This window comes from Gymnoscopelus braueri (assembly GCF_963280865.1).
Source record: "Gymnoscopelus braueri genome assembly, chromosome: 15".
In the NCBI taxonomy this organism is placed as follows: domain Eukaryota; kingdom Metazoa; phylum Chordata; class Actinopteri; order Myctophiformes; family Myctophidae; genus Gymnoscopelus; species Gymnoscopelus braueri.
The window spans coordinates 26,015,980-26,043,832 of NC_137620.1; the positions used below are offsets into that span (position 1 = coordinate 26,015,980).

At 44.7% G+C, this 27,853-nt stretch overlaps 1 protein-coding gene and 1 long non-coding RNA gene across 4 annotated transcripts in view; one reads left to right on the forward strand and one right to left on the reverse strand.

Annotated features, from left to right (window-relative positions):
- Positions 1 to 27,853, reverse strand: part of svep1 (sushi, von Willebrand factor type A, EGF and pentraxin domain containing 1) — a 115,376-nt gene that overhangs the window by 19,853 nt on the left and 67,670 nt on the right. For all 3 annotated transcript variants that reach the window (XM_080451873.1, XM_080451872.1, XM_080451871.1), the window contains exons 7-33: positions 23,422 to 23,616; positions 20,860 to 20,978; positions 20,011 to 20,140; positions 18,782 to 18,889; positions 14,512 to 14,643; positions 13,942 to 14,133; positions 13,670 to 13,791; positions 13,476 to 13,581; positions 12,627 to 12,827; positions 11,850 to 12,083; positions 11,455 to 11,616; positions 10,824 to 10,985; positions 10,488 to 10,649; positions 9,929 to 10,017; positions 9,643 to 9,739; positions 8,949 to 9,062; positions 8,454 to 8,567; positions 8,019 to 8,220; positions 7,469 to 7,626; positions 7,122 to 7,320; positions 6,539 to 6,714; positions 6,069 to 6,193; positions 5,200 to 5,329; positions 4,456 to 4,626; positions 4,095 to 4,268; positions 2,564 to 2,683; positions 2,178 to 2,354 (exon numbers count right to left, since the gene is read on the reverse strand). In XM_080451873.1, coding sequence (XP_080307999.1) covers positions 2,178 to 2,354; positions 2,564 to 2,683; positions 4,095 to 4,268; positions 4,456 to 4,626; positions 5,200 to 5,329; positions 6,069 to 6,193; positions 6,539 to 6,714; positions 7,122 to 7,320; positions 7,469 to 7,626; positions 8,019 to 8,220; positions 8,454 to 8,567; positions 8,949 to 9,062; positions 9,643 to 9,739; positions 9,929 to 10,017; positions 10,488 to 10,649; positions 10,824 to 10,985; positions 11,455 to 11,616; positions 11,850 to 12,083; positions 12,627 to 12,827; positions 13,476 to 13,581; positions 13,670 to 13,791; positions 13,942 to 14,133; positions 14,512 to 14,643; positions 18,782 to 18,889; positions 20,011 to 20,140; positions 20,860 to 20,978; positions 23,422 to 23,616 — 4,071 coding nt within the window. The remainder of the gene's footprint in view (positions 1 to 2,177; positions 2,355 to 2,563; positions 2,684 to 4,094; positions 4,269 to 4,455; positions 4,627 to 5,199; positions 5,330 to 6,068; positions 6,194 to 6,538; positions 6,715 to 7,121; positions 7,321 to 7,468; positions 7,627 to 8,018; positions 8,221 to 8,453; positions 8,568 to 8,948; positions 9,063 to 9,642; positions 9,740 to 9,928; positions 10,018 to 10,487; positions 10,650 to 10,823; positions 10,986 to 11,454; positions 11,617 to 11,849; positions 12,084 to 12,626; positions 12,828 to 13,475; positions 13,582 to 13,669; positions 13,792 to 13,941; positions 14,134 to 14,511; positions 14,644 to 18,781; positions 18,890 to 20,010; positions 20,141 to 20,859; positions 20,979 to 23,421; positions 23,617 to 27,853) is intronic.
- LOC308102249 lies at positions 833 to 2,830 on the forward strand. The gene is made up of 3 exons (XR_013934624.1): positions 833 to 1,053; positions 2,186 to 2,357; positions 2,593 to 2,830. It is a non-coding gene; the product is annotated as an uncharacterized lncRNA (long non-coding RNA).

A 27,853-nucleotide genomic window follows, 5' to 3' on the forward strand; every position in this document is an offset into this window, starting at 1 on the left:
ACCAGTTTAGTACTGTGCCGGAAAGTCCCACTCGGTTTTTCAATCTGTCTAGTAATACATTGTGGTTGACCGTGTCAAATGCAGTACTGAGATCTAGTAATACTAAGACTGAAATATTGCCACTGTCTGTATTTAAGTGGATGTCATTGAAAACTTTGACAAGAGCAGTCTCAGTGCTGCGGTCGAAAACCTGACATCAAACCTAAGATATCAAGGCCATTGTTTAGTGTTAAGAAGCTGTTCAGTTGTTGAAATACAGCTTTTGCAATTATTTTACTTTAATATAATTGGCCTATAATTGTTTAACAGTGACGTGTCTAAGTAATCCATTTTTTTAAGAGTGGTGCGATGACTGCTGTTTTCAGCGTCTGTGGGAAGCAACCTGATGGTGAAGAAAGGGAACTTGGAAAGGCACTTGCGGACAAACCACAAATCATTTGACTAGGTATTTCCAGCAGACAGAGAACTGAGAAAAATAAATAAAGTAAGGAACAAAAGTTTCAACCATTCTCACCATATAAAAAGATCAAGTCAAGTGCAATCCTCAGTATTTTAAGTCCCATAAACTGTATTATTGTTTGATGTGCATAACACTTTTTTCATAATTTATATTTTTTTGTTATTAAACTATTGACTATTTCTCTTAGCACTATTTGAATTAGCGATCTATAAGATGAAAAGGTAGTGGCTAAATAGACTTCATGCCCACAATGAGACTTTTGGGGCCAATATGGGCTGATCACAGGAGTATTGTTTCTGCGTCACAGCAGCACGTCAGCCTACGAGGGCTGGGTTCACAGGAATTCAGTATGACAACACTACGGACGTTACAGGTTGGGCACTGCAGACAAGGCCAGAGTTCCGGGTCACGGAGCGAGTTAGCTGCCTTTGCCGTGGCGGAGAATGCGTGGCTCAGAGCCAAAGTGGAAGGTGCTGCGGTAGCGAGGTCTTTCAGTTCTACCAGGCCGTGCTGCTTCAGCCAACATAGTGCTAGACAAAGAGGCAGCTGTCTGTCTCTAATCACCCCTTCACAACACAAGCGGTCAGCCACGGGTATGGCAATCACATCACGTGTGTGTGTGTGTGTGTGTGTGTGTGTGTGTGTGTGTGAGCTGGGGACTGCCCACAACATTTATCTACATGATAATGAAGACCCTGATTATTGGCCGTGTGGGTTTTGTTTGGTTGCTGCTGAATGGTGATTGTCCATAATCACATGCTTTAATTAGAGAGCTCTTTTATCATAGACTAAAGAGCGTTTCAGTGGACACAATAGTGGTAAATAAAATTGTACATATTGTATAGTATATTACATCTATCTATCTATCTATCTACCTACCTACCTACCTGCCTACCTAATACACACACACATGCACGCAGACACACACACACACACACACACACACACACACACACACACACACACACACACACACACACACACACACACACACACACACACACACACACACACACACACACACACGCACACACACGCACGCAGCACACACACACACACACACACACAACTGGTTTGGTGTTTGTTTCTAGGATAAAAACTATAATTATGTGTGACGCAGAGTGCACGTATTTTTCTGCTTGTTTTAACCAGCTGGGTGGGATTTCACAGCAATTCAGAATCAGATCAAGCTGTCAGTAAAAAGAAGTTGCCTATATGGACTTAATGTTTGTGAAAGATTTTAAGTGTCAGGACCCAATTACAATAACCATACTGTATGTACACTAGCTTCCCTATACTGGGGAGAACATGTCGATCTACAAGCTTATAGTTCGTCTATTTTCGAACATGAAAAACATGGAAAACATGAAAACATGAAAGCATGAAAACATGAAAGCATGAAAACATGAAAACATGAAAACATGAAAAAATGAAAACATTAACTGGTGAGCCGAGTTAAAATAAGCACTAAACTATTTTTCAAGGTACTTGTACAGATGGGAAATGGAGAAAGGCAATGGTGCCCTCTAGTGACAAGACCTTGACTGTGTCAGATGTGTAAAAGTATTGTGCAAAATTGAGTACATTATTACAATAAAACCATTTTGTCTCATTTTAAAAGCCTTGCATAACCCTTGCCAAGGTTGAAATTGTACTTTTTCACAAGTGTTTTCACACTGTTTTTGTACGTCATCAAACATAAACGGCTTCCCCTCACCTCTGCAGTGTGGGAACGGACTGTCCCACGTCCCTGTCTCCAGGCATCGGGCGTGAGAGGAGCCAATCAGCTCATAGCCCTCGTCGCAGCTGTAGACGATCTTGTTGCCCATGAGGAAGTTGTTGCCCTCCATGTGACCAAATTGTGGGGATCCTGGGTTGTCACACTTCACTGGCTCTGGTGAGAACACATACACACAGTGAACGAAAGGACTAAAGCTTTCAAAATGCTGTAATCAACAGAAGTGGTTCTAATTCTACGGCTAAAAGTAACAGATGTGTTGATAGTACACAGCAAAATCCTCAGTGCTAATTTAACTCTGGGAGCGTTCAAATTGACCCACATGCAGGGTCCATGCACTTTGGTCCAAATACTACGTGTGTTACCTGTGCAGTTCTTTCCGTCTCCACTGTAGGGATGGACACAGGCGCAGGTGTAAGAGCCATCTGTGTTCTGACAGCTGGCGTGCTCATCACAATCTGAGCCCAGTGCACACTCATCCATGTCTGAACACACATATATAAAAGTACAAAATAAGCAAACAATTTCTGATGCAAAGCTAAGATACTGTGTTTTTATCATGCATCTATACCGTGGTATAGACAGCATTTTTCTTCCATTCTTATAATTTAAAATGTAATTGCAATTTGACCCGCCTGTAAACTTGTGATGTGACAAATAAAGTGAAGTTGAAGTTGTTACTCTTATCGCTTTTTTTTATAATGTCATGTATACCATGGTATATAAACACTGTGTTTTATCATGTGTCTATTATATATAAACACTTAGATAGCTTACAGTCTTTTATCATCTCTATACTATGGTATATAAACTATTAGATGCTGTTTTATCTTGTGTCTATACCATGACATAAACAGTTAGATACTGTGTTTTATCAGCTGTCTATAACATAGTAAATAAACTCTTAGATATTATGCTTCATCTTGTGTCTATAGTATGGTACAGTATATAAACTATTAGACACTATGTTTTATCTTGTGCCTGTAGCATGGTACAGTATATAAACTATTAGACCCTTTGTTTTATCATGTGTCTACGAGTATGGGGACTGCCAATGATTGAAGATACAAAACAGTACCATATCAGGACCTAATCCCTTTTTGTTTGGCATTCCTACCACCTCCAAACCCTTCTTCTTTAATATAATGGACATTACCTACAGTAGGTCGCCTTGTGTTGATACAAGCAGTCTACATTCATAAGCAGTCTACAGTTACAGTATATCCAAGCTGTAAGATCACCTTTATGCAAGGTAGGTACTTGAAAACCGTAGTGAGGAATGCCTCTGCCAGAATATACAGTCTGCTGTACTCATTTACAACTACAGCATTTGCTGTAACACTTGAAATAACATCACATTTAGTATTGTATTGTATTCTGCACGCACACACGCACGCACGCACGCACGCACGCACGCACGCACGCACGCACGCACGCACGCACGCACGCGCACATACGTACGTACGCACGCATACACACACACACACACGCACGCATACACACACATGCACACACAAAGAAATCACATTTAGGATATATGCAAGGGATAATGTACAGTGAGGCGGTCATTATTGAAAAATAAATTCTGATGGGGTGAAGCAGGACCGACGCAAATCGGAAAGGATTTATTTCCCAATAATGACATTACATTGCATTATTACATGGCTACTTAAAGACAAATCAATAATTTGACACAAAATATTGATTTAAAAAAGATTTTTATTAGCTTATGTACAAGTGTCCGCTTCCATAGCAACGTAAACAGAGGCAGAGCAGCGGTCTGTTATTGAACAGTGTTCTACTACACTGTCCTGACTGACCAATCAGAATCAAGTGTTCAACAAAGCCGTGTAACAAAAAGTACTAGCAATCTGTTTTTCTGAAGGTTAATATTACCAAGGCAGGCTGGCGGGTGTCCTCCCCATCTGCCGCTGTTTCCACAGTGCACCTTGGCATCTCCCAGCAGATAGAAGCCAGGGTGACATTGGTAGACCACGGCGCTGCCTGCGTGGAACTCCGTTCCCTGAAACAAGCCGTTCTCCAGAGGACGGGGGGCCCCACATGACACCCCTGTGAGGTAGACAGACAGTAGGATTCGATGAGTTAGTTTTCTAGACTTCAATAGCACAGCACAAGACTTGAGTGGAGACAGAACTTGTTATGCCTTGATCGATGGGGCATCTCAAGTGAGGCAAGTTCAGTTTCAAAGACCTGGTATATGACTCATGTATATGAGTCACTCGTGACAGAGTCTTACGTTTACATAGAGGCAGTGGGTGGCTCCACTCTCCTTTATTCTGACACTGCAGCAATGGCTCCCCCACCAGGTAGAAGCCAGGATCGCAGGACAGCTGCACCTGGGCTCCCGGGCTCACATCCACAGTGGAGGCATGCAGGTGAGGCACTGAGCCCTCCAGAGGGGGGCAGTCTGAATGGGAATGGGGAGAGCAAAGCAGAAAGCAGATGTTTCTGATTTCAGTGGTTCCTGAAAAATCTAAAGTCTCAGCACAAGATGGCCACATTTTGATTATAAGGAACAAACGAGGCCTGGATGGAATACTTTAGCAGCTTTTTTAACTAGTATTTTACATTTACAACTAGGCCACACTTAACTCATTCAGTGCCTGACTTATTTCTGGCAGTTTGGCTCCGAGTGCCAGAGCCAAAATTCATTGTAAAAAAAAAAGTGCTTAGGAGCCGAGATACAGCCTTTTTCAGTAAGAAGTTAAACAAGAAGTGAATGGAGCAGAACATTTTCAAATCATGATATCTTGGGTTCTGAAATTTTTTTTCCCAAAAAAACAAAAACGTCTTAGACGTCCAGTGGCACAGGGCTTATGATACAACGGACGTCTTAGACGTCGAGTGGCACTGAATGAGTTAAAAAACAACGTTATATTTATTGTAGAATTACAAAGATAAAGGAACCAACGGAAAAAGAAAGCAGACAATAAATAATTCAAAATAAAATAAAATAAAATAGTTTCAACAGGACCCCCACCGGCACAGAAGATGCTGTCGAGGTTGGTCTTGACCCGGCCCACCGCTCCACTGAGGAAGTCCGGCCAAGCAAGGACGTTCCCTCTGTGGGTCACATGGTTGGCCGGACAACTGCTGGCCAGGACCTTGATCTACGAACCAACGAACAATGCAACCATATGCAATAGATTAATAAACTGCTGAGTGGATGTTGCGCATGCAGTAGCTGGAGTATGTTACGGTATATGCATGTTTAGAGACACACTAAACTGAACTAATGCCTATACTGCTGGACACCCAGTAGAGACTTTCTGTGACATATTATCAGTGTAGTACTGTAGGTTCAGTCACACTCACTCAGTATGATACAAATGAATGAACAGCAAAAGACAATTAGGAACAATGAGGAAATTATTTGTTTTAACTTAATAAACTACCAGGTGATCTTTACAGTACCACATCAGGACACAGTGTTAACCCATTCAATCCGGAAACGCATCTACAAATGTCTTCTAAATCCTAACAGGTCTCTGAAAAACGTACGTTGCTATAATATCAGTGGTGCTCAAACCTTTTCATGTCAAGGACCCCCAAAATGATATGTATTTGGCCGCCGACCCCCATCTCAAAATATTTCGTTCCAGGGACCCCAAGACGCAAAGATTTGAGTTACAAAATGTAAAAAATATACATTCAAAGATTTGCACAAATGTTCTTGATTTTTCCAAATATAGCAGATCTACAAGCTCATATTACTCTCAAATACTTCTTTGCAATTGTCTGAACTCATTGTATTGTCCTATGAGGTAATCCCCACTCATCAGACAGCAGGTTCAAGCTTTTTGCATGCAACAGTACTGATCCAGGTTTAATTGGTTCTTGTGAATGTACCTGCTGTGGGGTTAGAACGCGGTCCCAGATGTTCAGCTGGCTGAGAGAACCGACAAACGACTCCACGGGGTTGAAGCCGTCGCCCCTCTGGTCCTGGTCCTGACCCAGTACTAACGCCCCACCACCTACAGGCCACAGGACAACAGGTTACTCACAGCTCACCAACAACCTCTCCTCGCTCGTTGCTGTTGATTTAAAAGCAATAGTACTTTCTATTCAATCTTCTAACCAGTTGCAGCTTTTGTGTGAAAATGTTTTTGATAAAATAAAACAAAATGTAAAAAACAAAAAAACTACATTTAAAAAAAATCATAAACTAATTTTTGAAAGTGTTTCACAAGATCAAAGAGGTCAATGTTAAATTCTAGTAAAAACCTATAAAAACGCTAATTTTGGAGTTGTTAGCAATACAATATTATGGTTTAAGCATAATAACCCCCAGTTTAGCCGGGCTGAGGATAGCACTACACCTGGGATGGTCGTGCCGACCGACAGGCCCTTGCCACCGTCCGAGGGCTTCCCGTTGATGTACACCCGCCAGTCTCCATCCCAGCTCCGCCAGGACACCCCGATGTGGTACCAGTGGCCCGTGTTCACCGCGGGGCAGTCTGTGATCCGCTCCTTACCGTTCACGTACAGCACCCAGCTAGAGACAGTGGCACAGCAGGGAGTAGAGAAAACAAAGTAGAAAGAGTATCCACTTAAACCCTATATATACTTGCTTGACTGGGGTCAAATCGTAGCTTTTGCATGCCAGGTGAAACACACGCACGTCCAAGTAAACCAGGGGTCTATACTACTGTGGGTCCGCTCCTTTTTTCCCCTTACACCAAATCTCTTCACTGAAAATGGCTGATCTGATTTAATGTTGATGATTTTTGAAAAACAGAGATGCCAGGGTTACAATGATTACAGTGATTTCCTTCAGTCTGACCAGAAATAGTGATAAAACATATCCACACTGAAAAAAAGAATAACCAGTGGGAGGGATATCAAAAGCAGAGGCATGGATCCCCCCGGCCAGCAAATCAAACCCATGGTCATCTCACTGACCCGTTGTAGTCGATGAAGAGGAAGGCATTGTCATTCTCTTCAACGGCATAAGAGATGGGTGTGCCGTAGTTGATGGTGTCTGACGACCTCATCCAGAACGTGCAGGTGATCTCCGTCAGAGCCGGCATCACGCCGTCCAACATCACATAGCCGTGGATACCTGACACCTCGAAGTCCAGGTTGAAGGCGGAGGACATTTCTAAGCGGGACAGAGATGTTTGTCAGATCAGTAAAACAAACGCGGCTGGCGGCAGAAGTGCGACCCCGCTCTCTCTCTCTCTCCCTCTCCGTATCTTCACCCCTGAAACCTGTCTGTCTGGTATTGTAATTCTCTCTTCCTATAGTACCTGTCTCACACCTGGTTCCGTTGAACCCAGGGAGGCAGCGGCAGGTGTAGGCCCCCCGGCCGTCCAGACAGCTGGCCCCGTTCACACAGGGGTTCGGGTCGCACTCGTCCACGTCCACCTCGCACAGCCGGCCCCGGAAGCCCTCCACACACTGGCATCTGAGGGACAGCCAGTTCAGGATATGTTCAGAATACTAAACTGAAAGTCATGTTTCTGTCATGACCCAGGTGTAAACAAACAAGTCACAAAAACACCACAGACACTAGTACTCGTACTACTCAAAAAAACATAAGACAGGTATACAAACCAATTCGCTAAATTACAGAGAGTGAAAATAAATGTTAGAACAATAAATTGGCACAGAAAACAAATGCAATACTATAAAATTGAAATGAATATTCCATGCTTTATATGACTTTCCTCTGTCTTTAAACAGAGGAGAGACACATTGCTGTGCAATGTACAATAATATGAAAAAACTACCATATGTTGATTTTAACAAACAGTAAGACAAACTGTAGCTCATCCATCAAGGGCAGAAAAAGACTACCTGAAATTGTTGATGCCATCCAGACACGAGCCTCCGTTTAGACAGGGGGCATTGTAGCAATCATCCACATTGACCTCGCAGCGATCCCCTGAGTAGCCTGTGGCACAGGTGCATGAGTAGCCCCCCGTCAGGTCCTCACACACACCCCCGTTCAGACAAGGGTTGGACAGACACTCGTTTATCTCCAATTCACAACGAGAACCTGAATCAAGAGAACATAACATAAGATAACATAACACTTAATTAGTTTTAATTGTTTGCAATCAAAATAGTAGATGGAGATTGCATTTTGGTCAGTCATGCTCTGTAGGTTATAAGGCATGATGTTATGTGATATGGTCAAACCATTGCACTCTCGGGATTTAACGAGAGCCTTGATTCAACCACTGTCATGTTGTTCCCTGGAGAACGTGTTCTGGGGTTCTGTTATCTAACCTGTGAATCCGTCTGCACAGCTGCAGGTGAACCGGTCGACCTCGTCTACACAAACGCCCTCGTTCAGACAGGGGGAGGAGAGACACTCATTCACCTCCGCCTCACACAGAGAGCCTGGGACAGAGAGACCACATTGGTGTAATACAACAGGGGGACATGGAAGAACCACAGGACCAATGGGGTGCAGACTAATGCCTGATTTATACTTGGTTACAAGTATCACATGCCAAAAATAGCAGATCACCAAGCTCACAACACATTACGCTGCAACACAGCGTGAGCTTGCAGATCGGCCATTTTCAGCATGCAACACCAACACTAAACTAAGTATAAACCATCATTAACGTGTTTTAGGCTACTCATGGTGTGTATAATAAGAAGGCTTTAGCACAAAATGAAAGTGTTATTTCACATCTAAAAACTCAAAAGTGCTTGAATAACTAAATTCTGAATCACATAGAGACCATGTTTACAGACATGATCCCTTTTCCATACCTACAAAGCCAGGCTTGCATTGACACTGGAAGTCTCCCATGCCGTCCTTACACAGGCCTCCGTTCTGGCATGGAGCAGAGTCACACTCATCTATGTCACTGTCACACTTGGCGCCTAGAGGGGTGATAATGGATGTGTACAGAGAGTGGAGGTTTACACTGTATAATGTAGAATTAATTAACAAATATTCACTGAAGGATTAACTGTTGCTACAGAAAAGGCCATGGGGTCACCAAAATCAGTAGGGTGCATTCTCCAGAGAGGATTAGTGCACTTTAGAATTTGAGAATTTGAGCCTAAAGGGGATGCTAGAAGAAAGGCAACGGGGTCACCACAATAAGTAGGACGGATACAGGCGGACAGACGGATGGATGAACGGGCGGACGGACAGACTGAGGGAAAAAGAACCTCACAACCTCTCACGGCGTGTTGTGAGCTTGTATTATCGTCTATTATGATATGCCCAGAATGGAACGCTAGGGTTCAAGTGGTTAATGTTAACGTTTCCTGGTTTATAAAATGTTTGGCTTTCATAAATTCAGTCAATTTCGAAGGTGGATTTTCATTCATACGAAGCCTAATATCAATATGTCTCACTCTCAACATAATTCATTTTACTAATGTATGTCAGAATGCAGTTTTTATGCACCCACACAATATATTTTTCTAACCCTGAGTAAATATCTATGTTTACCAGTGAATCCAGGCATACAGGTGCAGAAATAGCCAGCCCCCACCTCTTCACATGTCCCTTTATTCTGGCAGGGATTCAGGAAGCACTCGTGGAACACCTACAGAGAGAGCCAATCAGATCGTAGCTTTGCATGCCAGGTGAAACATAAACGTGTCCAAGTAAACATGTCTCATTTCCTCCAAGCATGGGTGCTTTATGGTAAAACAGTAAATTTAGACTGAGGTACCTGCCCGTAACTACAGTATGATAGTCTGAGAGAAAATGTGCATAAGGCACAAAACCTCACCTGGCTGCTGGCTTGGTAATCCTTACTGACATCCACCTCAGGTGCTGAAGTGACACTCTCCTCCTTAGGCAGAAAGCTGGAGCCAAAACCTGACAACACAGAGAAAAGCCAAGACAATGTAAGCAAAGAAATCAGTTGGAAAAACCGAAGTGAGAATCTTTCCACCGAACTGGCAGATGGTGGAAAAAGTGAATAAAATCCTATATTCCAGACTTGGCAACGCCTAGCAAGCCACTGCTCATTTTCACACTTAAGTCATAGAGTGTATTAATTTCCATTCCCCAGTAGTCCACTTGTATTTCAAATTATTTCCATTCCCCGCTGATTGCATGCAGCTAAATCTCATTTACAAATCGGGGGGCTGAGACTCCCCAGGACAGGTCAAACACAGAGAGATTTTGAATAATGTCCAAGAATTAATAGGGCTGGAGAAACGCTGTCATGTAATGAAACCTGAATACAGTAATAATGAATTTGGTTTCCCTGCAGTATGCCACAGGTCCTTAGATTTTTACAGTAATGTACTTTAATGGAACTGAGACTCTTTGACTGAACTCACTGGAGCAGTGTTGAATGGCAGTTGCACCCGTGACTGTGGTGGTGCCATAGAAGGGACAGGAGAGGCAATAGGAGCGACCATGCTCAGGTTGATAGTAGTCTCTGGGACAGGGATAGCAAGGAACCAGGCCAGTACGAGAGAAATGACCAGCAGAACAGGGTACTGAGGAGAGGAGAGGAGAAATGTCAATGTTAAAATCTCTAATAACTTTACTTACTTACCAAGCACAATCTGCTTATTAAACCTTCCAATGAGGATTAGAGAGTGTTTTTATATGGTACTAAATTGGTTTTATTTAAGCTTTAAGGTTGTAGTACTGTATTTTTCCAAGCTCACCTCCGCATTCTGACTGGTCCACTGCCCCTCTGGTGACGGTGGAGGTCTCGTCAGGACAGACCGGACACTCTCTGGATCCAAACTCAGACTGGTAATGACCCAGTGGGCAGGACTCACATGTCTCCAGTCCATTTAGGGAGTGACTGCCAGGCTTACACTGCCCTGATAACATACACAAACACACATCATTCTATGTCTTTTTAGATCACACGGCATGTATATTTAATAAGCTGATCAACACATCAATCAGCACGTTGAGGCTCGATACACAACATTACCCGGGTTATTGAGTGCGTGAAATAGGCTCTCCCTCTTGCCTTCTCTCGCTCTGTCTCTGCATGGGGGAAACAGGCTATCTCTCCCTCTATCTCCATCCCCATCTCCCTCCCCCCTCCCTCTCCCTTCCCCCTCTCTCTCTCTCCCTCCCTTTCCCTCTCCTCCCTCTATGACTCTCTCTCGCTGATTGAGCTCTGGTCTGACGTTACACACGACATGATTTGCACTTATGTAGGTCTATATATGAACACAATCCAGCACACAGACACACACACTTCAACCATTTTATTATTAGATTACTGCAGCCTTGCCTCTGTATAGAATATCCACATTTGAGGAAACTTCTGTACTGTACCTTTGCACTCCTGCACGCTGCGAGAGTGCAGGTAGGCAGTGGAGGTGCCCTCTGGGCAGGTCTTACACTCCAGCTGACCCTCCTGGTCCTGGAAGGAGCCCAGCCAGCAGCTCTCACACTCGTTGTATTCCAGAGAGAAGTAGGTGCCGACTGGGCATTGGACTGGAAGAATACATGGACAGCAAAAAAATTGAATGCTAACTCTTGGGATCCACATGTGAATGACGTGGCTACAATGTGGATCTCTGACTTCAGTCGCCAGCCTGTGACTTCAGTCATCTATGACGTCAGTCATAAACTACATATCTGTGATGTATGATTCCTGTTATTACACAATGGTGATTAATGCCCTAACTGGACAGTGGATGTTGAAACAATCTATCCTTGTGACTCACCGCACATTCTGCCCTTGAGCACAGAGCCTGGCCTACAGAACAGAGAGGCCTTCCTGCTCTCCAGAGATTTGGGGTCAGACACGATCATCTCAGAGGAGACGTGGAAACTGGACAGAGGCTGCTTGGCCAGCGTCCGCTTCAGCCGATTGGTCAGCTGCTCCAGCGTGCGCAGGAGCCTCTTCTGGTTGGCTACCTCCACTGAGTCGTTCCTCGACAGGGGCAGAGGGATGCTTGCTGGGAGAAAGGGCACAGCTTAAATGACTGTTCTGCCATTTCACAGCAAATGGTGTGATGTTTACAGACAATAACAATAGGGAAAAAAGGACAATGTTTGGTATGTGAAAGGAAATCCATTATCCATTTTTCTGCCCCTAAGGGGTAGCTCAGACCCCTGCGATTTCACTCTGCAATGTTCTAATTGCTTAATTTATGGCGCTGTGCGGCACAGTAAAACAAAATATAAATCAGGCTTAAAACTGTTTCATCATGTCGCAAATATTTAGTCAGAACTAGGATAAAAAGTCAGCAGTCCTCCTTACTTGCGGCTGCTTGTATAATGTTGTAATTTAATTCATCATCATCGCAGGTGTCCCCATGTACAGTAAAATAAACTAAATGGATCAAATATACACGTAAATCTATCCTGAGATAAAATCCATCGACAAGGCATTTGACGTCTCACAGTACTCCAGTCGGGCAAATGCTGAGTGACAATGGACCCCATACCACCAGTGGGACCAGTACAAACACAACAGACCACCATCATCCTTACCATACCTGTGATGTTGAAGAAGATCTGGATCTTCTGGTCCCTGGTTGGGCCGGTGATCTTGCGGTGCCTCTTGGTGCGGTGGTGGGTCTGGAGGGTTCCACCCTGCTGTCTGGGAAGACGTTGGGCCCCCGTGGCATAGCCTGAGTCAAAGTAGGCATAGTCCTGGCTGCCCTGAGGACCCCAGTTGTTGCCCCAGCCACCTGGTCCTGAAACAGACAGACAGATAAGACACTACCTTGTAAGGCTGCAACTATCCATGGTATACTATAGATTTGAGGGCACATTGGCATGCCCATGGCTCTGTACACACCTATGGAAATATACAAGTAAGACGTGCGAACGCTGGAAGCGAACGCAGCTCGAAAATATTGTGTATTTACTGTGTGTGTGTGTGTGTGTGTGTGTGTGTTTTGACAGTAGCTGCACTCTGGCGCACTCTGTCGGCCGCACCCAGGCAGTGCACTGCACACAGACAGACAGACACACACACACACACACACACACAAGCCGAGCAGAGTTTCATAGTAGGCTCCACTTGGGCGGAGGCGCGCCTTCCGCGTTCGCAAACACTCATTATTCATTTGTTTGGTGCAGCTGTGTTGCTTACTAGTCTGCCATGTTTTTATCTGCTTTTTTTTATACTTGCATTACCACACGTTGTGAGCTTACAGATATGATATTTTCACTATTTTGGAAAATTGTTGACATTTTTAATTAAGAACAGAAATTTCAATTCCCCCTTAAAAATTTGATTAACTGTTGCACGCCTACTCCATTGAAAATGATAGTGGTCGGTACAATGTCCTTGTTACGCCATTGTTAAGTGGGTAAGTCATACAGTATAGTGGTCCTACCTATAGCAAATCCATTCTCGTAGTCGTAGTTGTACTCCAGACAATGGCCCTGTGACATCACCTCTAGCTTACATGCTACGTCATCACTGCTGCAGATGTTAGGTAGCTGTGGGGGAGACAAAAAAGAATTAAAGCAAGCGTGGGTGCGCAAGTGCGAGCGTTTGAGTGCGTCTACAGTGCACACTGCTCCTCACCATGCTGCCGAGTTTGGCGTTTAATTCTCCAGTGAATGACTTGACCAGGTCGACGTCATCGCAACGTGATGCCTTGAACAGCATCTCAAAGGGTTTGAAGCCGTTGTTGGCCACGCGGTTCACTGCAGGTAAAAAGAAACACACACTGAAAACCTTTCTTCACATCTGATACAATTTCTATAAATCTTACTGAATTAATAGCGTGGAAGACAATTCATCAAAGACAAATAGTTCAACTTAAAGTGGTGGGTTGAAACAAATGCTCCACTCACGTGAGCAGTCGGGTCTGTCAGGAGAGTGGGTTGGTTCCCACACTCCGTTGTAGGCACAGAGGTAGCTATGGACAGCTTCTTGGGCCAAACTGTATCCATCTTTGCAGTGCAGGGTGCAGTTAACACCGTCTTCCTCCTCAGAGCAGATGAACTGTCCGTTCACAGGGTGGTAGGGCTGGTCGCAGGTTGTGCCTGGACACACAAGACAGAGACACAAGGCGCAATGAAGGTACAATGAATGCTCAAGATCCTATGGTTGGGAACTCTGTGTTAAAGACACTTCAGTGAGGATACAACAACAAATCAAAATGTAAACAATGATGCTATGATGAAAATGTACAAAAAATATGTTTTAGATGAAGATATAAACAAAATGTAAACTATGCTTTGATTAAGATGAAAGCAAAGCTGCTAAGATCCTAACGCAAGCAAAGATGCTAAGCTCAAAATGTAAACAAAGTGGTGACATCAAAATGTAAACAAAGTGGTGACATCAAAATGTAAACAAAGTGGTGACATCAAAATAAAGTTACTGTTACGCACAAGCATATACAATACAGGTGTCTGTACCTTGGACAGTGATAGTGAGGTCACAGGTGCGGTTGTTTCCTGCCTGGTCACTAGCTGTGTACTGGACCTGTGTCTCTCCCACAGGGAACAGAGACCCAGGGCTGTGGCTGCCAGTTACAGATAGACGACCACCTGAGACAGACACACAATGCAGAAAATCTCTAAAAAAGACTTCTAAAGGTATTCCACAAGGAGAGATGTGGTCATGTGATTAAGAGGGGAAAAAAATGTACATTCTTGAAACAAGAGAGAGTTTCAATTGTGCTAATGCAGGAGATCCATAGACGAGCTAACCCACTAATAATAATTTCCTAGATACGACACTAAGACAATTACAAATGAAATCACATTACTAAGAACTAACTTCTCTTTAACACAGCGAGTCCCTTGCAATCCTGCAGAGGGTGGTATTGTGCCACTGTACAAGATGTCAGCTTTGGTTAACTAAGCTGTTACATTAAACAAGTCCACGCCAACATGAGAATAGCATGTCTGGACATCACACCGCACTAGAAAAAATAATAAACCTAGACCAGGCTCGGAGAGGGAAAATACACTGCCGCCTGGATGGCTTCGAAACAGAACGGAGAAAATGATGGAGAGATGATGAGAACGGGGCAGACGGAGGCAGGGGCGGAGGGATGGGTGTGTGTTTGAGAGTGTGAGAGAGATAAAAGGAGAAAATGCAGAGAAAGAGATATACAGTAAGGAGAGATTTTCAGTAAAGCCTGATTTATACTTGGCTAGTGCATCGTGTCTCACACCGAAAATAGCACGTCTACAAACTCACAACACGTCACAGTGAGAGCTTGTAGATCGAATATTTTCAGTGCGAGACACCAGCGTGCACCTAAGTACAGTACATTATGAATCTGACATAATATTACATGTCAAGCTCCTGCATACATGGACACACAACAATACGAGGACACAAAATGTCCTCGTATTGTTGTTCGTGTCGTATCCACAATTTGTTTATATTCTTTAGTACCCATTGATTTCTGGAACTCACCTACAGTCTGTTTTCTTATTTTTGCTGTTCTCTCTCTTATGTAATAGGAAAAGCAAGAAAATGTAAGAGAATGTTGCTGCATGAGGCCCATTGTGTGGGTTACACTTTTCTGTTTTCGTTTCAAGGGAAAAGGTGAAGAAAAAGACAAGAACGTATTCGTGACCCTTCGCCTCATTCCCATCCCTCCCTAATACTCCCCACTTCCGTCTCCATCTCCTCCCTATTTCAAACCTGTACAGTAGCACAGCCATTCCAACAGGGCTGACACATGTCTGGTGTCTCCCCATATACAGTATATAGCCTGTGCGTGTGTGTGTGTGTGTGTGTGTGTGTGTGTGTGTGTGTGTGTGTGTGGGTGTGTGTGTGTTCAGTCTGTGCTATATATAGAATCAGGGTGTGGGCCCTGGAAAAACAAAACAGTGACGTGGGATCGGTGCTGGCCTGACGCTGTGCGTCCCCACAACAGCCACATACTGACATTACACACACTGTTATTACACGGCGTGTGTGTGTGTGTGTGTGTGTGTGTGTGTGTGTGTGTGTGTGTGTGTGTGTGTGTGTGTGTGTGTGTGTGTGTGTGTGTGTGTTAAATGGAGGCTCACCTCCTTAAACAGGTGGGGGAATGAGTGCAGTGTTGGGGGGAAGAGCACTGAGTTGACGGGAAGAGTATAGTGCAAGTGTGTGTTTGCGTGTAACGCGTGTGTGTACAGTATGTGTGCGTTCGTAACGGGAATGGGGGTTGCGTTTATGTATGCACGTGTGCATGTGTGTGTAGCCCCGGCTCACACACACACACACACACACACACACACACACACACACACACACACACACACACACACACACACACACACACACACACACAACATATACGTACGTACCCCTACTGTGTTATGTGTGTGTGTGTGTGTGTGTGTGTGTGTGTGTGTGTGTGTGTGTGTGTGTGTGTGTGTGTGTGTGTGTGTGTGCACACGCACTTGCCTCTGCATATACAGTAGCCTTTTAGAAATGCTCACACGCACGCACGCACGCTCACACGCACACACGTGCGTGCGGTGTGCATGTTAATTACATGTGTCTGGCTGCAGACTGGAGTCCTGCAGAGGTCTGGTTGTGTATCTGTCACCACCAGGGCAGTTTGAGTAATGTTATATGAGTGGAACACGCCAGAACCAACAGCATCAGTCTATAGAACAGCAGCACGGTGACTTTTACATAGTCCACACAACAGTTTGTTATTGGTCACAGAGTATGACATCAGAGCAAAATGGTCAATGGAGATTTTAACCACAAAGGCTAAAAGAAGCACTTCACAAAATGTCGGCCTTATCTTCATTTAACTGGCCCACTAATGGCCAGTAATGGTACCATCTTAATTATAAGATGGTACCATTTCTGTCTACTACACTCTGCGTCTCAGAGGTGGGCTGTGGTCAGTTCAGACACCTGACTACCACTGACATCATCGGTGGGGATTACAAGGTAATGAAAACTACAGCCTTGCTCTTCCCGGAAAGTTAGCACGCTGAAACAGAAGTTTGAAATATTGTGAATTTACCAATCCTACCTACCGATGATGTCATTGGTTGGCAATTAGACAGAAATGGTATCATCTAATAATGAGCATTAGTGAGGACCAGCTATATGATGGTGAGGTTGAAATGGGTTAGTGCTTATAGGGGACGTTATGTGTCACGTTTGTTGGTTTGTTTGCACAACCCTATGACACAGGCCCTTCACTTACAGTCCATGTGCAAAACATCAGCTCAGGGCATTATTATTATTGGCTGTCACTCTGTGTACTAGCTCACGCTGTGTGTGTGTTTAATTAGTGCCTGCAATGATTGTGAATACTGTTATTGCGTAGCACTTGTATTCCAACTGCAAGTATTTCAGTACTTTTCACAACAGGGAGTGAAGACAGTTGGGAAAGATGTGACCACAGACTGTCCCGTCTGTGACCTCCCCGTCCACTGTAGTTCTGGGACTTGGTCTGGATAGTCCCGCAGAGGGGGCAAATGGGGAAATGGTGATTTTTTGTTTTACCTATTTCCAAACATTGTATAATTTTTTTTACGGTACCTGTAGTCCCGGGATCCTACAGATGATGATACTCAGTGATACAATTAAGAGGGGTTGAAACCTTTTAAATCAGGTTTTTTAACAGCCTGCAGCGAATTTAACAGGAAGTGCACAGGAGGTGCGTTCCCGATCAGCAGCAGTTTAGGGGCTAGCTGTTCTGAATGAACAATAAAATACTTCATTTAACTCAGAGGGTGTACAAATGCTAACAAACGGACCAGTAAGAGTCCGCTTGGTTGCATTTGTACACCCTCTGAGTTAAATGAACACTAGGGATTTTACAGTATAGTGGTGGTAGATTGAACCTAAGACACAAAGGCTCATGAGGCCCGGGTTTGAATAGGAAACATAATGAGCAACGACTGGGTGTAGTTCCCGTAGTGTCAGCCTCGACTATGACGCTGACGGATGTCCTCGGGCTGTGAATCCAATTTCTGCTATTAGGAGATTTGATATGCAATTTAAATGCATTGTTCACTGCAGTATTTACCCAGCGAGGCTCCAGGCAATTAAAAAAAGAAGTGACAGCATGATAAATGGCCTGCATGAATGCTAAAGGCCACAATTGTACGCTGTGCTTTGTAAAGAAAACACCTGCGACTGTGAGCTGTCAGAGAGGTGGACAGTCTGGGTCTGTTTGTGCGGTGATGATGATAATACCATTCACACTCCATCCTACCTACTGTTCCACACCCTTCTTCTGTCACAGTAACATGCACACGCGTGCGCGCACGCATACACACACACACACACACACACACACACACACACACACACACACACACACACACACACACACGTATAAATGCATATTGGAAAGCATACAATGTCATGCCAACTCAGACACTGACTTCATCTGCTATTTCTGAGGTTTTCTATAGTTTCTACACACACACACACACACACACACACACACACACACACACACACACACACACACACACACACACACACACACACACACACACACACACACACACACACACACACACACACACACACACAGTACATAAATCCTTGACCCACATGATCTCCTCCTGATCGTTTTTTTCCAGGCCACATGACCATCATCACCTACGGAGGAGAGGAGAGGAGAGGAGAGGAGAGGAGAGGAGAGGAGAGGAGAGGAGAGGAGAGGAGAGGAGAGGAGAGTGGAACCGGGGAGCAGACACATACCTGAGTTGTCGGAAAACTGCGGCACATCCCAGACGACCGCCGTCTCCATGCCTGTGGCCTGGAAAGTAGGCGGGGACCTGCACCTGTCAATCACTGGGGGCTCCGTATCTAGAAAGGGGACATGGTTGTCAACAGGTTTAATCGTTAGGTATATACAGTATTTCATACCTACAAATACAGAAAAATAATTTATTTTGAGTATCATAGACATTTGGAGGGAGTGACACATTGTGAAGGAATCTCAAAGTCATACAACATAAACAACACACATCTGCTTGAGAGAGCAGTAGACTGTAACAATACTGTATAAACAAGGTTTAGAATAACGCGGCAATGGTACGTGGTGTTCTGACATTCTCACACATGTCGGTACAGAGTGTCAGAGGGCACCAGTGAAACACATGTCTCAAATAAACCCCCCCCCCACAACATTCCACGTTCATAATAACATATGGAAATGCTCACGATGGCTATACCACAGCTTAGCACAACCCCCCCTTCTGTCTGTCGGTATTACTGCGGTGGTTGACACGGGACACCCTTGTTTAACACGCTGCTACCGAGCGACCGTGTCTGCCACCTGCCAGGACGAATGGGATGTAAGCTCGTATGAGGTCCCTTAATGCTCGTGCCTCACCGTGACTGACACACGCACGCATGCACATAACACACATACTGTCCACGCACGCACACACGCACGCACGCACGCACGCACGCACGCACGCACGCACGCACGCACACACACACACACACACACACACACACACACACACACACACACACACACACACACACACACACACACACACACACACACACACACACACACACACACACACACACACACACACACACACACACACACACACACACACACACACACACACACACACACACACACACACACACACAGGCAGACAGAGAGTGTGACAGGTAGACACTCCTCCCATTGTCCACTGTCTGTCTCACCATTTGTGTTACAGTCAATCGGGTTATCAATGGGTTATTTCTGTAAAACTAATACTTTTTTTAATAAAATGAGTATGGTTATCAATCATACAAGTTCACCATGCAGTGAGTGATTCTGTAGAACGACAGGCAGTTTTATGAAATAACCATCTTCTCAAACTGATTGTGACACACACACCATTCCAACAAATTCCAATCCCCTGGAAGCACATGTGTAACATCCATTTGGCTTTGATGTGTCCCCGCCACAATGAGCTCACCTATGACATTAACAGTAAAGGAGCAGTTGGCCTGGTTCCCGGTCCGGTCCGTTGCTATATAGGTGATGGTTTCCTTTCCGATGGGGAGCAGCTGGGGTGGACTGTAGACTGGTTTCACCTGAACTGACACCTAACAGAGGAAAATACAGAGAGGGGGGGGGGGGGGGGATTCAGCACACTGTAATGTAACCTTCATTTGGAGTTTTATGAGGATTGATGGAGTGAAAACTGGATTTGGTTGCTAATTTTGCTGCATGTACTGATGACTGATGTAATGTTCTTCAAATGAACTCAAAGGACATTAGATGGATGGATGGATGGATGGATGGATGGATGGATGGATGGTGAAACGTTTGAACAGATGGAAAGCTGTATGAATGGAAAGATAGTAGATCCATTCATTCTCTTCACCCATTCAAACCGGGAAAGCATCTGTGTCATTTTAACCACTTTAGCCATTATTTTGAACTTTGGCTATTCAAAAATAGCTGATATACAAACTCATTGCGCGTCACTTCGTGCCGCGCAATGAGTTTGTAGATCTACAATTTTTGAAAAATCGTGAAAAATGTTATATACCGTATATACCTTTTCTTCTGGGGGGGGGGGTCCCTGAAACAAAATATTTTGAGATGGGGTCCGCGGCCAAATACATATCATTTTGGGGGTCCTTGACATGAAACGGTTTGAGAACTACTGATACAGCAACATAAGTTTTTCAGAAAACCTTCCCAAAAAAAAAGACATTTTTGGAATCGGCCTCAGGTCTTAATGGGTTAATCTCTTCAGTCAGCGGGGGGTGATCTTTGTCTCAAACAAATGACAGCGTGTCCTCCCGGTGCGGCCCACCTCCTCTCCAGAGTTGTCTGAAGCAGTGGGGACGTCCCAGCTGATGTTGGCCGTCCCGCGCCGCTCGTCTGTCCCCGCCACCACATCCTGGGGGCACTGGATCCACGGGGGCTCTGAGTCTGGAGGAGGTAGAAAGAAATAAACCACGTTTGTTTGTTTGTTTGTTTGTTTGTTTTTTAAATGAAATGTTAGGAAAGGAGAGAAAGCAAGGGGTGAATGTGAGCCAACACAGCAGTCACCCACACACACGCACGCACGCCCCACATTTTGGAAAACATTTCCAACATCTTTTTCTAAAATAGTAAAAATAGCACACAACATTTTTACTACGTGTGCGAAGTACTGTATCTAGGCCCTATACTTCATTGTACGATGAATAGTGATAGCGGACGCACATACTTTAAGCCTGTCCGAAATAGCTAAAGTAAATACAATATCTTATTCCTGGTACAGTAAGTGTTTTTTTGGATCATATTGTGGTGGTAGATCTCGGCTTACACATTGGCATAGAAAGTGCTCATGGGCTTGAAAAGGTTGCTTACCACTGATATAGGGGCTTAAGTGGTTAAAAGCATTATTGCATCCATCAAATTATAAATGATAATATTAAAGTATTACAGAGTTTCAACATGCAGACTGACACGCACACTCCCCACATTCACATGATTCAACACAAACCTGCTGCTCATTATTGCGCAGGAAAAAAACTGTGATGTCGTCTGAACCCTGACCTTTTCCAATCCCTCCCCCCCATCAGAGACGTACTGAATCAAAGGGAAGGCGTAGCGCTGAAACTGTTCCAGCCAGGCTGATTCACTGACGTTACCATACATGCGGTCTAATATGCGCTCTTATCTCTCTCCATGCATTACATCAATCTCTGACCACGATGACAGAGACAGTACGGATCACTGGATATAGAGGTTACATGAGCGATACGTCTTATAGATGTCAAAATAATGTGGCAAGCTTTGATTTATGACTTTAATGCTTAGATCAGTTTTATTTAAATGCTGATAGTACGGTGATATACTGTAAATCATAAATTACCAACAGTTACACTGAGTGTATGTGTGTGTGTGTGTGTGTGTGTGTGTGTGTGTGCGTGCGTGTGGCTGCGTGCATACATGCGTGCTTGTGAGTGTTTGGTTGAGTTCAGGACCGCAGAGTGTGAAAAGGGTCGATCGACAGCGTGTCGGTCTGCCTGTTGTGTAACAGAGCTGTTACCAGCTGGACCAGATGACCTGCCTACCACCAACACACACACACACTGACACACACACATACACACAGGGCTCCGATCTGCCCCATCGGTCTTTATTACTTGTTAAATATTTCACTGTTGGTGTCATCACCATCGGAGAGGCTGAGAGCATTGCAGAGCCTGCAAATACACTTTCTATTCTTCTCACTTTCTCTTTTCTCTTTTCTTGGTCCCTCTGTGTCACCCTGTCTCTTCTGCCTCCTGAAGTCTGTCTGCCTTTTCACTGTCTTAATAGTCTACTTTCTCTGGGAGGAAAAGGAGGGGGATGGGGTGTACCGAGGCCATTAACCACAATAACCCTGGCGTCCCTACTTTGGGCAAATTGTCAGACAATTTCAGAAATTTTCCTTTTCTTTCTTTTTTGTACACTTTCCAAAATAGCAAAATCTACAGGCTCCCAATGCGATTGGTGGGATGTTATGTGTTGTGAGCTTCTACATATGCTATTTTTGCTGTTTGTTGTCCAATGAAGTATAGGGCTTAAGTGATCAAAGGCCAGGCAGAGCTACTTCACACCACCTGGTACACCTGTCCGGCATCTGGACGTGGTCTGTTCTAAATGCTTCCCCCCTGAGATCGCCGGACGGGAGGAGTCCTGATATGGTTTGAGTTACTGTAGTGACCTAAGGCCGAGAGAGAGAGAGAGAGAGAGAGAGAGAGAGAGAGAGAGAGAGAGAGAGAGAGAGAGAGAGAGAGAAAGAAAGAGATCCCCATTCCCACCATTCACAAAGGAGGAAAGAATTCAGATGAAGGGGGAATACGGAATGGAAAAGTTCTTCTGCCCCGTCCAAGTTTCCTGCGCTTTTCTCTTTCTGTCTGTATCTCGACCTTTCTCTCTCTCTCTCTTTCACTCTCTGTGTTCTCCGTCTGTGTTTCAGATGTTTTTCTACATCTAATAATTTTTTCTGTGTGTCTCTCTCCCTCTGGCGCGCACACACGCGAATGCGCGTTCGTTGCACTAGCGAGGGCTATATGTCTGGTATCTCTTATGGGTTGAGTGGTCTTCAAAGTTCATCTCAAGCTGTGGATCCTGCGCTGCAGAACACAGCCACACAAAGATTGACCTACATCCAAAACCTCTTGATCTGAATGATTACTCTTTCTCTCCACAAACACACACACACACACACACACACACACACACACACACACACACACACACACACACACACACACACACACACACACACACACACACACACACACACACACACACACACACACACACACACACACACACACACACACACACACACACACACACACACACACACACACACACGGTGTGTGAGCGCTACCTCTGCAGGTGGCTTTATGGGCATTAATGCTCCAGGACCCTGAAGTCAGACACACCGCCCTCCGGTCTCCCAGGAGAGTGTAACCGTCACCACAGGAGAGCTGACACGCGATGCCCGGCAGCACGTCCTTCTTCCCACAGACAGGGGGCGACAGCACAACATTCTTCAGTGTCACCATGGGGGGGCACCGCACCTCTGGAAGGGAACAGAGAGAGAGAGAGAGAGAGTAAGAAATAAGAGAGAGACAGAGAGAGAGAGAGAGAGATAGAGAGAGAGTTTGAAATGAGTCGTTAAGAAAAGTAGTTAAAACAGCAATCCACCAGGCTTGTGCTCGGGTGGCGCAGTGGTAAAGTACCTGCCCACCACCATGGGATTTAGGTGGTTGAATCCACCGTGGTGCAGCTGGCTTGGTCGAGCATCCAATGGCCTGTGTTCGCGTATTCCTACAGGCTGGGGTGGCACCTGTCAGCAGTGAGTGTTGGGCGGGAGGAGTGGAGGCGCTGTGTCCTCCACAGAAATGTGTGTGTGTGTGTGTGTGGGGGGGGATTCATTGGTATATAGAGAAAAAGGGGTGTACAAAATAATTGGCTATTATATTTGAAAATAAAATGAAAAAAAAGAAAGGTGTCCAGTGGAGACCATGGACAGATGTAGGCAGGGTCTCCAATGAGCCAAGCAGCACATCAAGCCATCAGAGGAGGGAAGTAATAAATGCCCTGGCATAGAGTACACTCAGCTTTCCATGGCGCACGACCGGACACCGGGCCTTTAAATTAATGAATAATGCTGTATTGTGCCGAACTGGTATCTATTGTTTAATATATGAGACTGTATAACTTTTTAAGATTACACTAAGGAGAAGGCTTTGGCTGTTGGGAGCTGCAGAAGCCTGTTGGAAGAACATCAACATGTTCATTTTACCATAAAGTGATTTGACCTCACAGGCCTTTGTGCGAGGTCTGCTATACTCGTCAACAATAAAGGCCATTTTCAGTGGCTATAAACCCGAACTGGCAAAAAAAAAAACACCATGAACGGCATCGGAAATGAATTTTAAGAAAGGGAATGACCGCAGGTCTGTTTTAGACAAGGGCTTTGTGGACAAATGCCCGATGTGGTCCCCTAAGAACCAGGTCTGAAAACAGATGGATTGATATCTCCTCTCTCTCTCTCTCTCTCTCTCTCTCTCTCTCTCTCTCTCTCTCTCTCTCTCCATCTGTACCACTGGCTTCAGACGTTGCTAGTTATAAAAGAAAACTGTTGAGAGAGTCAGTAGGGACGTTGACAAAATCAACACTATCTCAATCCGATGAAAATATCCTCCATCCTCCATCTCCTTGAGCAGGCCGAGGCCATCCCGCTCCCCGCTACTGTGCAAACAAACATAGAGCAAACCACTGCGCGGGCAGATCTGGAGGCCAGGCCATACAGCTCTCTCTTTTTGAAACTGTATTTAATACGTAATGGCGTGTCTGCGGGTAAACGTCCAGACGTACGGACAAACAAACAAACTTTAACTCAATCAGAGATCCGGGGGGTGGGGGTAGTATAGGGCTGATAAACAGCAGCGAGAGAGAGGCTCGGCTGAAGACGGTGGTGTTTTTAAATAGAGTAGTAAAGCCGCTGGTTGGAAGTGAGTCACTGCAGGCCAGTAGGGGCAGTGAGGCCGGAGGTTTGCGGTGAAACACTCTCGCGCTGTCCCCTTTTTTTTTTTGTGCTGCTGTGCCTGACCCGTGGCGCTCTTTGTGGCTGGCCTGCGTGCGCATAACTATTTTCACTTAACTATCAGTTTTGAAGTGTGTGGGTATCCCAGCACATGGACTGTGTGTGTGTGTGTGTGTGTGTGTGTGTGTGTGTGTGTGTGTGTGTGTGTGTGTGTGTGTGTGTGTGTGTGTGTGTGTGTGTGTGTGTGTGTGTGTGTGTGTGTGTGTGTGCGTGCGTGTGAGAGAGAGAGAAAGAGAGAGAGAGCTTTGGAGGATGTATGCGTATCACTCTTTATTATGGGAGAGCTGATCTATCTTTCTCTGGGGGTGATGTAGTGTGGCTCAGAGCAAATCCACACCATATGTTCAACCACTGTGCCAGTGTGTCTGGGTGTGTTTGTGTTTGTGTGTGTGTGTGTGTGTGTGTGTGTGTGTGTGTGTGTGTGTGTGTGTGTGTGTGTGTGTGTGTGTGTGTGTGTTTCAGAGACTTTGTATCTTTGTGGTTGTGTTGTGTGGGAGTGTACGCGTGTTATGTGTAGGCTGGTGTGTGGGTGGGGTTGGGAGGTACTTGCGTGCGTGTGTGTGTGTGTGTGTGTGTGTGTGTGTGTGTGTGTGTGTGTGTGTGTGTGTGTGTGTGTGTGTGTGTGTGTGTGTGTGTGTGTGTGTGTGTGTGTGTGTGTGTGTGTGTGTACTTATGTTTCCAAGCATAAATAACCAGAATGTGTGCTCTTTTATGACCGGCTCGTACATCATGGTCTGCGTCTTCAGACAGATACAGTAAAAGTCACTAAAGCAGACACTGTGAAGTTGTGTTAACTCACAGTTCAACGGCAGGAAGCCACACTTCTAAATACTTACTGTTCATTTAACTCTGACACTGAACATTTTGCAGTATACTGTAGGATTAGGATTAGGCATTTAGAGGTTAAATTCAGGGATTAGGGTTAAAGAAGTAGTTCACCCAAAAATATCCTTATTTTATATCGATTACACACCCCATAAAGCCTTGAATTCATGGCTTTCTTTTGTTTTTGTCGCATTCCTAAGCCAATAATTTGATGACCGGCGGTCTCTCCGGTAGGAGACTCAAATGACCTGCGTTTGTGTGTCCAACCGGAATGCGACAAATCCATTAATGCAAGGCTTCATGAGGGTGTGTAATCGATAGAAAATAAGTAATGTTTTGGGTGAACTACTCCTTTAATGTTATGCCTGCTTCATACAGTATGTACAGTAGCTGCACACCGGTGTCGTGCATCAAAAATAGCCGATCTACAAGCTCACGTGTCGCAGCACGACGTGTTGTGAGCTTATTGATCAGCTATCTTTGGTGTGCGACACCAGCACGCAACTAAGTATAACTCAGGTTTCAGGGCTAGGGTGAAAATCACAAACAATGGCAAAAATGGCATTTATAAATTGCTGTACTAAAATGTTGAATAGTAATAGTAATACTAGTGTGTGTGTGCGTGTGCGTGTGCGTGTGCGTGTGCGTGTGCGTGTGCGTGTGCGTGTGTTAGGATGTGTGTTTAAGAGAGCGCACAGAGAGAGTCACAGCTGGGATATTTATCATGGAAATGGGATTGAAAATTACAAGACACCATAGATCCATCAAATTTCAATCCACAGATGACAGAACCATGAGCCTGCTGTTGAGTAGCCAGTACTACACACAGTACAGTATACAGACGCTAGGGACATGGGATACATTAATTCCACAAGATGCCAGTACAGGGATTATACAGGCAGAGAATTGGGACTAACATTTCCTAACAGATGTCTGCAATGTCATTTAGCCAAAACGGGCCAAGTATAAAAACATATCTAAGGCCAAGCGTATAAAACAGCTATGCTGCTCTACAAAGGGAAAACGCAGTTACTGTATGGAGTGTGAAACCGAGAAAAATGACTTTCATTTAGTCTTCTATTTTTCCCCCCAAGACCAGCTCCAATGACTTGTAACGACCTTAAAAACGAGGTGATATGCTGATTTACTGAGAGGTTATTGTTAATCCTCTTATATCCTGCTCTAGCCCAAACAATGACTAATGAGCACCACAGAACCCCTGATTTTCAACCAGCACTGAAGAGACTGCTGTTTTCATTTATAGGGCCAGTGTTTTTAACCACATGAACCCTAGCGTCCCTATTCTGGGGCAAACATTTGGCGAAACTAGACGATCTACAAGCTCACAATGTGTTGCAATGGCTATTTTTCGGCCAAGATATTTGATGTACAGTAGAGGGAAAAAAGAAGTGGACCAAGTACAGAGCCCTGGGCGACCACAGTCAACTAAGTACTGTGTATCTGGTTTAAATTGTTAACTCATTGACTACCAAGGACGACTTATGGCGAAACATCGTCCAAACGCCCACACTGGCAAGGACAACTTATGACGACTTATTGGTTTTTAGTGGTTTTATAAAAGATCGCACTGTTCTCTATAACCCGAGTCATCACTTTCAGTTTCTACTCACAAGGATCCGGAAATAACGTTATCTGAATATTTCCGCCTCCGTCCATTTCCTGTGTAACCTTTTCATGAAAACAGCGGTATCTTGAGTTTTTTCCCCCTGCATTTCGTGAGACATGCAATATTTTCAACGTGCTGCTGCAAGAGAAGGGCCCCATCGCGGTTGGAATGTGTTTACAAACGGCCGGGTGAGCGATAATAATGGATACAAAAATTCTGTGACCAGTTGAAAAGGTAAGAAAAGCGTGCATTTTA